The sequence below is a fragment of the Malaclemys terrapin genome, chromosome 1 (assembly GCF_027887155.1).
Source record: "Malaclemys terrapin pileata isolate rMalTer1 chromosome 1, rMalTer1.hap1, whole genome shotgun sequence".
NCBI lineage: Eukaryota > Metazoa > Chordata > Testudines > Emydidae > Malaclemys > Malaclemys terrapin.
Genome location: NC_071505.1, coordinates 56,243,066 through 56,256,631, shown reverse-complemented (window position 1 = coordinate 56,256,631; position 13,566 = coordinate 56,243,066). Strand labels below are relative to the sequence as shown.

Below are 13,566 nucleotides of genomic sequence, written 5' to 3'. Positions count from 1 at the left end.
CAGAATCACTTATTACTATTACTATTATTTATGCTGCAAACACATTATGGTGGCACTCGTCATGGTTCCGTAGTTGAGAGTGATTTCATATTACACTAAAAGCAGGGGGTCAAGTGCTTATGCATGAAAAATACAGTATATTATCCTCAAACTTACTGCACTCTTTGAGTATAGAATGAATTTTCTGAGAATTTACAAGTAAAACTGTTAATTAATTTGAGTTAAAATTAATTAAAACTGGGTCCTTTAAGAAATGTAACATCTGTCTTTTCCCAAATGATACTAATTATGGAACGTTTGAAGAGACTGGATTATTCCATTTAGTTAAAATTAATTTAAATCTTGTGTATGAGCGATACAAGAAGGAATTAGCTTTTAATTAAGCTAAATTATTAGTGATTGTTTTGATTACACAGGCTACCGACTAGGTTGGGTCAAACAGTTCAGGTGATGCTCAAATAGTATCATTATTAGAGCTGGGTAATGTTTGTCAGCTGAAACTTGTTGGCAAAAAATGCAGATTCAGTGACACCAAAATGTTGCATAAATTCATATCAGTTTTACTGAATTATTCGTATTAAAAAATTCCAGAGAAATCCAAAGAATGTTTCAATTTTTCATTTCAAAATGACTTTGTTTCAACATTTCCTTCAATTTTATTTAAAAAATGTAAAAACGTTAAATACTTGAAATCAACAAAACATTTTGTTTGGGGTCAAACAATATTTCATGCAACCCAAAATGGCATTTTTTTCAACTTTTCAGTTCACAGAAAATTTCAATTTTGGTTCAAAATAAAAAAAATGGGGGGGAGGGGATTGCCAGTAAACTGAAAAATCTATTATTCACAGAGGTCTAGTCATTATGCCATCAAAGGTAACTCAACCAATCCTGAACATTCTATTGATTGTAATGTGTCAGTGGTATGAGGGAGATTGGATGCGTGTGGTAGATTACTTGGCCCAGCTATCCCTGTTCTTTGAAGATTCCTCATGCTAGTTTGGGCATCAGAGTGTGAGAGGCTTCTCATGGCCCTGTTGTCTCAGCTCCACTGTGAGGCATATTTGGAATTCTTAAAGCACAGAGACATTTGGGATTCCATGACATCATAAAAGGGAAAATATGGGGGAGGAAAACCCTAATGTCTTTTAAAACCATTTTCATAATCTGGGCCCAGAATCACAAAATGCCTTAATGGTTACTGCAGGGCATCACTACAGGGCAGAGTTAAGGCTATGTGTGTGCCTCGTTTGTGCATTTCCATTCCTTAACACATTTGGATTTCTTTTAAGTATGACTTTAAATCTGAATTTACTGGATTGGTAATACTTAGTTTGGGGATAATTATAATATCCCGGTAAATTACCGCTGTACTCTCAATCTTAACTCCTTTTTAACATAGTTAAAATGTGACTCTGACACTCCCACCATCTTGGATAATGGATCAATGTCCTAAAGAATATAAATACAGAAAGTAGAAGTAGGGAGATGGAAAAGTGTCACGTCACATAAGCAGAGTGATGAGTGGCAAATGCCATATTAGTCTCATTTTTCTTTTTAATTGTTTTAAATATTTATTAGTGGAGTATGGAGTAAGGGGAACAATGAAGAAGTTGAGTTAATAGGAGCATGGGAGAAGGAAAAGAAGGGAAGGGTGAGACGTCTCTTGTATATATAGTACCCTGGAATTTATTACCTTTGTTCTTCAGAACTCTCCATGCCACTTGAGACAGTTGGTGTAAATTGTCTTAGCTTCACTGAAGTCAGTGCAGCTAGGACAATTTACACCAGCTGGGGATCTGTCCCTATGAGGAAGTACTTTTGCCCTTGCAACTCCTGCTATTTACCTCCACAATCAGGAGTCACTATCAGCTTTATTTATGTTCAGGACTTTGTAGTCTGTCTTTTGGAGCAAAGTAATAACATTTTGTCAAATAGAAGCCTTTCTAAAATACAGTGCTGAGTACCATTTTGTAAAGAAGTAAAATGAAATATAGTGTATCAGTAAAGGTGGCCCAGCTGGGCAGTTAGCTTATATAAACATGGGGAAACAACTTGCATAGTTACACTTCTATATTTCTTTAACTAAGGCATCTGTTTTCTGAAGGAAACATACATATGCACTTATTGTCACTGTGAAGTAGTAGCAAAAGCTTGCTGAATTCTGGAGCTAAAACGGTTTTTGTCTCTGTAGAGTCCATTACCCTAGGAACAGCTTAATCAACATGAATACCATATTTAAGGCTTCTGTTGATTCCCAAAGCAGAGATATTATGAATGTTAATGCACTTGAGCAGAGTCCTGGCTAGTGTTAAATGGATTTGAGATGTATTAGATAATATAGCTTTAGAAGTAATCACTGAAACCAGTGCATTTGCTCTTTATGGAAAGTGCATTTATGCAAATTCAGATTTGTAAATCGTTAAAATCTCTTTGCAAAAGTAATTTTATTTCCTTGATTCTTTATTACTGTTGTAGCTGGCATGACCATGCCATCATCATAATGATGTGTAGTGAAGTGAATATTAGATTTTTGTTAAATCTGCCACATTATTTCTAAAGGTGCTTGAAATAAATGGCCTAAATATTAACTCCTGGTATACATCGTCCATAAGAAATAACATGTTTGTTCTGTATTTACAGTTCTAATTTGTGTAGAATTTGTTATACTTACCAAATGGAAGAAACTGTGTTAAAGACGAGATGCAAAGTATTTTTTAAAAGTTGATTTTGCTTCATGATATATGTTCACATCAGCTGTTTGCAACATATGGTTTGTTATGTGTGTGAGATCACTCACCTAAATCCTTATAATGTCTTTCTTTATTTAAATTGAACATTTTTAGAAAAAGAAACCAAAATAACAGACATGAGAATTAATTAACTTTTAAGCAACAAAATGCCATTACAGTCCATCATAAATATACATGTACTCAGTTTTTAAAATGTGTATTATCTGATAGGCCATATCTTGTATCTCAGGCTATATTATGATCTATATGTAAATATAGGTAGACAGCTTTGACATTAGTTTTATTATAGACAGATTAAAAAAAAATAAAATACAAAACCTCCTTTCTATGAGATTTTTACCACCCTCCACCCAAATAATTTATTTAATGCACCATGCACCAAAGTCATGACAAAGCCATGTACAGCCAATCAGAACTGCCACTCTCTAGCATGGAGCATATAGACATGTCAATAAGCCTTAAATTTAAACAGTTTTAGCAATAATATACTAGCACTAAATGTAGATGGAATATAAAACATGAAAACTCATTTCCCCCCACACTTTTCAAAATGTCTCTTTCTGTAACTGAGTCTAAAATCTTCCTGTTGCTCTGACACATTTTCTTCTAAACTAGCAATATCTCAGGGCTGTTCTACACTACCGTGGTAAAAAAACCTAATTTATGCAACTTCAGTTACATGAATAATGTAACTGAAGTAGACATTGTTAGATCCACTTACCACAGTGGCTACACTGCACTGTGTCGATGGGAGAGCATCTCCCATCAACTTCCCTTACGCTTCTCAGGGAGGTGGAGTAAACAAATCGATGGGAGAGTGATCTCCCATTGATTTAGCGGGTCTTCACCAGACCTGCTAAATCGACACTCGCTGCATCGATTGCAGCATTGCCAATGTACCGACAAGTGTAGACATACCCTTAAGCCTCATTCTGAGAATCATTTATAAGAATCATGTATTATATTAGTTGAAAAGAGAAAAATCTAGCACAATTTTGGGTAATTTAGCCACAGGTCTGGGAAGAAAAATGGCTAAAAATTTTCTCATTTTGAATATGATCAGAAAAAGACAAGGCAAAAAAATAATCTTTTTTCATCCAAGCTCTATTACTTAGCTGTTAGAGTATTTATTTAATCTATAACCATGGATTGGAGAAAGTGAATAAGGAAAAGTTATTTACTTGTTCCCATAATATAAAAACTAGGGGCCACCAAATGAAATTAATGGGCAGCAGGTTTAAAACAAATAAAAGGAAGTTCTTCTTCACACAGCGCAGTCAACCTGTGGAACTCCTTACCTGAGGAGGTTGTGAAGGCTAGGACTATAACAGTGTTTAAAAGAGAACTAGATAAATTCATGGAGGTTAAGTCCGTTACCCAGGATGGGCAAGGAATGGTGTCCCTAGCCTCTGTTTGTCAGAGGGTGGAGATGGATGGCAGGAGAGAGATCACTTGATCATTACCTGTTAGGTTCACTCCCTCTGGGACACCTGGCATTGGTCACTGTCGGTTGTCAGGATACTGGGCTGGATGGACCTTTGGTCTGACCCAGTATCGCCGTTCTTATTTTAAGGAAAATATCTTTTTTAAGAGTCCACATACTATACCATTATAATGTAATCTCTGGGCTAAGCAACATTCAAAAGTACAGTAGTTTTCTATTTCTTTGTAGGACATACATCATACCAGGTACTCTAAGGCCCCAATTGATTTCTTAAATGCATAAATTATCCTATTGATTTCAGTGGGAATACTTATATATTTAAGTACTTGGAGTTTAGGGCCAAGTCTCCTTGGCCTGGAGACCACAACAGCTCCATGTCCCAGCAGCTATGGATGCCGCCACAACCTCTTGGAGCTCTCCCCAACAGCTGCTTTGTACTGCCCTTTCTAGATCTGCAGCCTGTGACTTGCCCTCTTTCTCCAGTATACATTTATCTGTATTCTAGGGCACTGGGGGGTGTTGGAATGATATCAAAGGGGTTTGGCCTACCCCACCATCTCCAAGGAACAGTGCTGATGGGCACACTCCCTGGCTGAACATGACAGATAACTTGCAAAATTCAGTACATTGCAATGAGGACCCCAGTAATTGCCAAGTATTGCTGTACATATCCTACAACCCAAGAGACCATCATAATGGCATGGAAAAATATTTTTGTGCATTAAGTAAAGAATATGTTTCCTACACTTCCATAGTTGTTACTCTGTTTTGTTGTATGGAATGAAAAAAGCAAGGAAATTAAATTATATTTAAATAACATTAAGATAATGACACAAAGCCAGGATATCAGTACAGCACAACTGATACTCGTGTGCCTAATTGCATAGTTGTGACATTTTTTCTCTTTTATAATGGACTGATCCCACATAAATATTACTGCACCCAGCATGATGTTAGCCTGTGGAATTCACTGTTACAGGAAGTCAGAGTCGCATACTGTAACTGGATTTTTAAAAGAGCCAGATCATTTTATGAATAACATTTTTAATTATCCATGCTGTGATCAGGGTAATTAAATCTCATGCCTCAGGACTCGTGCCTGCAGTCCTTACTCATCACACTCAATGGGAGGCTCAACTCAGTGAAGATTGCAGGATTGGGGTCTCAGCTTGTATTCTATCTAGGGTTATTATTTGTACTCTGCTAGTACCCAGAGACCCTGCTCAGGAGTAGGGTCCTGTCATGGTAGGTGCTTACAAACAGAAGATGAGTTCTCCCCCACTCCTCTGCCCATACAATATTACACAATTGGCTAGTTGCACCATAGATGTTCTAACCGTCATTTCATGCAAAATATTTGTCATTACAAGAGGGAGAATTACAGACTCGATGGGTCAGAGGTCTGAGCCAGTAAAACAAATTCTGTATGCCCATCATTTTATATCTAGTAAAGAAATTGCTAGTTATAATAACTAGCACTTTAATGCTTTGCAAACACTAATGGGATTAATTCTCATAACAGCCCTGTGAAGTAGATAACTATTAGCCCTGTTTGACAAATTGGAAACCCAGGCTTTGTGATGTTACCAAGGCCACAGAAGAAAGTGCCTGAGTCCAAATTAAAATTTCAGGATTTTGTGGGTCCCAGCTCCATGCTGAGGCCATTAGAACATGCCTGAAGCAGAAGTTGGTTTTGTATTGGACAGCCAGAGCAAAGCATATGGTATATAAATAAAAATGTATTAAACAGTATTTAACAAATTTGCCAGAAGCAACATGGAAACATAAGCAGCAGCCTAGCTTGTGTGTGCTGATCTGCCAAAACCAAGAACAGAATAAGGTAAAAGTCCCATTTCCCTGAAAGAGGAGAGACACCTTTGTTTTCAAGCTACTCTTTTTTTTATGAACAAAGATCAGAACTGAGTGCTAAGTGAATAACGAAGGAAAGCAATATGTCAAATTTCAGGGTGTTGCCCACTGCTTAATCCACTTCTTGGCAATATGCAAATCCTGCTTAGTAACTACTGAGTTTATGGTTTATTTACATGGAAATATAGTTAAAGCTTTTATATTGCTGTAGTGTCACAATTCAATAACATTCGTTTCACTTCTCAGAGCACGACGAATGCATCACAAACCAGCACAGCTGTGATGAAAATGCACTCTGCTTCAACACTGTGGGTGGGCACAACTGTGTCTGCAAGCCAGGTTATACAGGAAATGGTACCGTGTGTAAAGGTAAATGAACAGAAACCCTGGGCTGTAACATGCATTGTCTTCAGACTTGATAACATTTCTCTTGTAATGGTTAACACAGATCTGTTGGTGTACCTTGAAGAAGACACTGTAGAACATTAGCATTTAAGCCCTGATTCCACAAAGAGGATTGTATGGCCAATATCCATTGACTTTGTCTTTTACAAAGTTCCAAGTAGTTTGAAAATTTAGCATTTATAAATTGCAAGCTCTGAAATGGTGGAGTAAATACTTCTGGTATCTATCCCAAGATAATTTTGTTTTCATACAGAGTAGCCTGTTCAAAATAACCACAGTAACCAACAACATTTCAGCTAGGAAAACCTATTACCAAATGCAATTTATTCACCATCAATCACTTGCTATTATACCTGAATGAACTACAGATTGAATTGCATATTGTTGAGTATGTAATGTCCTTTTGTAAGTGAAAAAAGACAGCAGTAGATGTTGACCCTGAAACCTTTACTCCCCAGGAGAAGCTGGTTGCTTACAGCCACTGTCAGACCCTGGTAAACATTGCAGATTATATTGCTAGTTTTACAAAGAAGCTGAATTTTACAGAGCCACAAAGCTGCTTTTAGACTGTCTAGTGCTGCATTTCACAGAAGTTACTGAGATGTGAGGATGTTCAGTCCCATTCTGGTGGTGGTACCCTATTTCAGATAGATGCAAACCCAAGGTGCAGGCCACTTGTAACTATCTAAGAACCCCCAGAGTCCTGGCAGAATTCCAATATTTGTATCTGGAGAAAGTGGTCCTTGAATGAATGGATGCAGCTTCATTGGCATCAATGTGAGGCACAAATGCAAATGTGAGGACAGATTTTGGACAATAATTGGTAAAGCCAGTTTTTAAAGCGCTTTATCTCTTGGGGTGATATTACCATTTTTTATACTTTGGATCTAATAGCTGAATTGAAAGAATCAAATAGCTAATTGATTTAGTGCTCAGTTGTGTCTAATAGGCATAGACCTGTATTGGGAGGCAGTGTAGAGCCGCAAAGCCCTCAGGAGGGTTTGTGCCTCAAGGGGACAATCCCCTGTGAAGTAGGAGGCAGTGCACAGGCTGAAATGTCTCAGGATGGTGCAATCCAGTCATCTTTCTGCACCCTGCCAGCTCATCTGGCTAGTGTGGTAGGGGGCCATAACTAAGCTTCCACCCGGCACCTTTTGGAGTGTCTTATATCCCTAGGACGAAACAGCCTCTGAATTAAGAAAAAGCTGCAGGGTTTGCATTTGTGTCTAGCTGCTGCATCGGGGGTGGGCTGGGGGGCTACAAACACCTGCACAGTTACTATGCGCAGCCCTTAGCTAATAGGTTCTGATACATTCTACTTTTGCTGTTTCAGCATTTTGCAAAGATGGTTGTAGGAATGGAGGAGCCTGCATTGCTTCCAATGTCTGTGCCTGTCCACAGGGCTTCACTGGACCCAACTGTGAAACTGGTAAGATGATAACTTCATTTATTATAAAATTATCCGTATGCCAATGTCTGCACTATTCCAAGAAAAAAAATTTCTAGTGTCCCTCCTAAAAGAAGGAGCTGCTGCTGGAAAATACTCAGTTATGCAGTAGATAAACTCAGTGACTCACTTCTCTCGTATGCCTCCTAAAAGCATGTACTGTACCAATTTGAACTAGTAACATATTGACATCTTACACCAAGAGATGACTGACTAGCCTACATTCTGTTGCTCTATAATTATTCACTCACTTTTCATAGCAAATAGTTTTTGGTAGCTCCCACCATTTGTCTAACAAGGAGGAGGGATAGCTCAGTGGTTTGAGCATTGGCCTGCTAAATCCAGGGTTGTGAGTTCAATCCTTGAGGAGGCCATCTGGGGAAAAATCAGTATTTGGTCCTGCTAGTGAAGGTATGGGGCTGGACTTGATGACCTTTCAAGGTCCCTTCCAGCCCTGTGATATAGGTATATCCTCTGACTGTAGAGGATGACCTTATTGTCAACCTGTGATTATAGTTCAGTAACCCACCTTCCCATTTATCCTCATTTGAGGACTTTTTTGATCAACTCACGGTAAAACAGCATTCAGTGCTTCCCATTGTTTTTCTTTCTCTCACAGCCTTTCTTCTGTGCTTGACATCTCTGGGGATGTACCACAAAACCTTGTTTTAAAACTTTCTTTTAAAATGTGAGTCTTTGTAAATTACACCAGTGGGGTGCTTTACCAAACAAAAGTATCTGGGATTGCTCATATTTAGCACCTTGAGCACTTGTCAATAATTTTTCTAAATTAAAATAAATAATTTCAGCATTTTTATTGGCTACTGAATTTTTAAATGGATTCTAACAGTAAATGGCCTCGGGGTAGAAGGGAAAGTGCTTTTAGATTGATTAGCCTCGCTACGCCTACTAAAAGGACAATCTGCCACCTGTGATTGACTATTGTTGCCATTCTATATTGTCTTCAATAAATCTTCAGCATGGGGTCGAGGAGGTAGTTTTAGAAGCACTACCTCTGTTCTACTTGCAAACATTGTCCAATTTAGTAAAAATACCAGCTGATCTGACTTTTATACAGAAAAGGTTCTGGTCCATTTGAGAGGTGAAAAATTTGCCTGTTGTCATTGTTTGTCATGGTAACTAGAATGGATATTGCTGTTCTGCACAGGAGGGGTGCTGCGTGAAATAGCTGCAGCCCCATTGGTTGATATCTTTCTCTAGGAATGTCAAACATTCTTGACCATTGCATTTGCTTTGCAGTGTTGGAAATGATGTCGGGCAAAATATGTAGCTTTTTTCATGTAGCTGTTTCATGGTTTTGGTTTCACAGTATTTTTACTTGTAGTGGTTTATATGCAAAAATAATGGTTTAGATATAAAGATGGCTTATAAGGTTGTGTGATATTTTTCCTTTTATAGGACATACTGTTTGCAGCATTTCAATGTTATCAGCAAAACATACTGTATGTGTACAGTTAATGAAACACTAAAGGTGAGAGCCTCACAAGCACTTAGCATTGGTCTCCTCACTCCCCTTAAGCCAGTGAGAGTTTTGAGAGCAGAGTTAGGTGAGCGTTGAGTGCATTTGAAAATCCTACCCTACATTTCCTAAACATGCTTTACCAAATGTTTAACTTGAGTTTAGTAAGATAATTATGATGCATAACTTAGGGTCAGATATAGGTGTGGTGATCTGCACTCGGACCACTCCCGAGCCATGGACCATCATGGGAGGTGGAGTAGGAGCCACTATGGCAGCCCAGACCACTGAAAGATTTGACTTTGCAGGGAGAATCTTCCATTGCCCAGCAGACTTCCACAAAGGGGTCACAGACTTCAGTGCTAGTAGAATGAATAACCTGGAACAGTAGAGGTCAGTTAGAAGGGTCCAAGGAAATTTGGTCACCTGGTTTGAATATTAACATTGACAACAAATGCTGCTATGTACAATTGTCTGATAGCCCAGCTGCAGTTTGCACCTCTTTTCTAACTCTGGAACAGGATCCTAATTAACTTATATGTCACTTTAAAACACAGTGGATTGGTATATTTCATCAAAAATACCTTCAAAGCCCCAAACGGCAGAGCACTCCTATTCATAACAGGCAAGATCTGGGTGGTTCAGACGGGGCCGGCTCCAGGCATCAGCTTGTCAAGCAAGTGCTTGGGGCAGCCACTCCGGAGAGGGTGGCACGTCCAGCTATTCGGGGGCAATTCGGCGGACGGTCCCTCACTCCGGCTTGGAGCGAAGGATCTCCCGCCGAATTGCCGCCGCAAATCGCGATCGCAGCTTTTTTTTTTTTTTTTTGGCTGCTTGGGGTGGCCAAAACCCTGGAGCCAGCCCTGGGTTGAGACATAGAATTGTCATGGACCAAAAGCCCTCCCTAGTGAAAATCTGAGCTCCAAACAGCACACTCCTTTTGAATATAGAATACAGCTTCCAAGAGTCATGTCTTGTTGGTATGAAATGATCAGGACATCCATATCATAAATAATTCATATTGGAAAGTTGTCACTCATTTGTTTTGCGCGTTCTCACTTTATCCCTCAAGGTGCAATGACACCTCCCTCACCACTACTGGTTGGCTGTGCTCTCAATGAGGAGGAATAGGGATAGATTTAAAGCTGCCAAGGGAAGTTTTAAATGGCACACTTCTTATTTTATTTATTTATTTCACTTTACAATACCTATATTTAAGAAGTGCCTACCCGAGGTTTTAGGAGTCTTTGCAGTAAATTAAACATACGATCTCAAAAAAATTGACCACCTGTTGCTCCTCACCCCTTAACTATAAAACAGTTAACCAGAGATTAAATCAAAGCCTATATAATAACCCAGCATCCACTAACACCAGCCTTTATTGTGTCCTCCCTCCCTAGAACTCTGGATAAATAGGTGAGTTTGTATCATGCTTCAAAAGTCAACAAATTCACACTATTTTGGACCAAAGCTTTAGAGATAAAGAGCAGAGAAACTTCTAGCAGCTCCCTCACTCTTATATCAGGTGGGTTCCAGCTCAAACACCACATCTGATCCCAGCTGCTCACTTCTTTTTTTTTTTTTGCATGGGTGGGAGAGTACTGTTTCTGGGGAGGAAATGAAGTCCATATAACCAACCATTTACAGAGGCATAGGAATTCTCTGAAATGCTTATCCTCCCATACCCACGTGCAGGTCAGTGAAGCGCTGACCATCATTTTAACAAGGAGCTCCCACAAAAAGCCCCTCACTGAGTCTGATAACCCCAGGCACTGAGTAGAGGAGGGGGAGGGAATGGAAAATGTGTTGATTTGTTTTTCCATTTAAAGCAAAACCATTTCTCACTGTTAAAGAGGAAACAGCACCATTTAGTAAACCACCTTTATCCTTTGCTCTTGAAAAATTGATAGTATAGCACAGTGTTCAGTAGGTGTAATAAGAGGGGATTTAGACTTTTATGGGAATTCTGGGGACATCTGTGCCCAGAAAATATTTTTAAAATACCTGCCAGCATCAGACTTTTTCATTCCAAACCCATAAAATTTGCTTGTTGGAAATATTTGAGAGTCCCAGAGGTAATTCATATCTGGATAGGATCATTTACTAATATCCAGAGAGTGGGGTGGCTCTGTCAGAGGCAGAGAAATTGCCACAACTCTTCCTTTAATTTGTTGCCAGAATTTTAACAGTGGGCTCCCAGGCATCCCTGAGAATTTCCTCCAACATATCAATAGTGCATACCTCCAATGTTATTACTGCACTTTTGCTGTTCCCTGATTCCTCTCACAGGCCACACCCCTTTTTTGTGCTTTGTGAGTATTTCTCTGGACCATTTTTGTGTTGCTATGGCATCAAATCAAGTAGGAGGATTTGGTCTGTGTGCTTAGGATTTTGGGGCAGTTTTTGTAATCAACAGGATGGGAACATATAGCATTTTGGGGGAGGATTAGGTATAATTTACTGTTCCGTAACTGCACCTGCATCAGACAAGAGAATCAGTCCTATGATGTCTATTATTTATGCAGTAATTAATCGTCAATAAATCAGTTCATGACAATCTACTGAAAATAAATTAACATACAAAACAGTCATTTAAATTAAATTGTTGAGATGCAGTTTAACATGGCTCCAAATTCGTTACACTGTATGCTGTGGGTAACAGCTCACTTAAATTAAATGTAGAACTAAATTTATGATAAAGTAGCCTAAAAAGCATCCAAAGCCATGTCCAGAAGAATGCTTACTAATATCACACAGTGTAGGCAGAGTTCAGGGAAGTGCACTTTGTTTGACTTCTTCCCATGTGGGATTTTTATCCAAGTAAAGTGTTCGTAGTGTGTGTGGAAACCTCACACACAAATAAAATACATTTTGTGAATACTTGGTGGTCTAGAAAATGCAAAATATATTTGATATTTATAACTAATTTTTGTAAGCTCCCTTCTAATATCTATAGTTTGAAAGAGTAAAATTCAACTCAGGTCAGTGATTTGCCTAGGTAATTGCTATAGATAAGATCTCTCTAGAGTTGTGTGTCGCTTTCTGTACAAACTAAATATTTAGCATGTGTGACTGTTGCTCTTTACTGCAACTTCAAATTAATTTGTTCAGGTGCATTGACCATGATAATAGAAAGATTCAGATTATTACTTATTCCAAGGGGATCTTGCGAAAATCCTTTAATTCCAGTACTCAAAGCTTTTAGGAAAATAGTTGTACCAGTACTCGGAATATAATTTGTTGTCAAAGCTACTACAGAGCCTGTTAAGTTTGCTTATATTGCTAAATCTGGTGGAATATTTTAGCACTTTCAGCATCACAAGAGAACTGCTTTTATTTAATCTTTTGTTCCTGGTGTTCAGCTAAAGGAACCACAGCCAGCCCCTGGCCAGGTAGGTCCTAAATCTATGACACAAATGGTAATTGAAACCTGTAGAGCACTGAAGTCTTTCTGAAAGAACTGGAATGGCTGGTTGCAGAAACATTAAAGGTTCTAGGTACCAAATTGTATTAGAAACTCACAATAAACTTTTCCAATGTCATATTTAGAACTCATGACATTTAAAAAAAACAGGTTTCTTTGGAAATTTATCAAAATGAAATTTATTTTACTAGCTAAACTGATTAAGACTACCTTTTCACAAGAAAATGCAAATAAAAGTCAACCACCAGTAATGAGCCTGCATTCTTGGTGAACCCCAACACACTGCGTGGGCCAAATTAATATTATAAGGGTTTGAGATTATTATTATTGTTATTATGTGTTTGTCTTACAGTAGTGTTTAGGCACTAGTTGAGAACACAGTCTCTTTGTACTAGCACAGACTAGGAGACAGCCCCTGACCCAAAGAATTTACAATCTAAGTAGACAAGACAGATGTGGGATGTAGCAAGAAGTGTAATGCACAAACAGCACAAACAGAGTGACGGTTTGCAAACAGTATATTAGTGCCACAATTTTTTGGTTTTGTTTATTAAATTCTTTTAAGGTGGATTTTGTGGGAGGGGAGTAGCTAAGCAGATGGACGAAGGGAGGGGCGGGTTGGAGTGAACAGCCAATCAGCACAGGGGGTGGAATGTTTAAAATGAAAACTGAAGCAATCTGATTACACCATCAGTGTTCCTTAGTCCCTGCTTGAATTACAGCTGCTCTGCTAGCTTCAGTCTC

General features: G+C 38.6%; 1 protein-coding gene across 3 annotated transcripts in view; it reads left to right on the top strand.

The window, feature by feature from the left end:
• Nucleotides 1–13,566, top strand: part of NELL2 (neural EGFL like 2) — a 225,822-nt gene that overhangs the window by 166,117 nt on the left and 46,139 nt on the right. For all 3 annotated transcript variants that reach the window (XM_054024804.1, XM_054024787.1, XM_054024796.1), the window contains 2 exons: nucleotides 6,313–6,435; nucleotides 7,805–7,900. In XM_054024804.1, coding sequence (XP_053880779.1) covers nucleotides 6,313–6,435; nucleotides 7,805–7,900 — 219 coding nt within the window. The remainder of the gene's footprint in view (nucleotides 1–6,312; nucleotides 6,436–7,804; nucleotides 7,901–13,566) is intronic.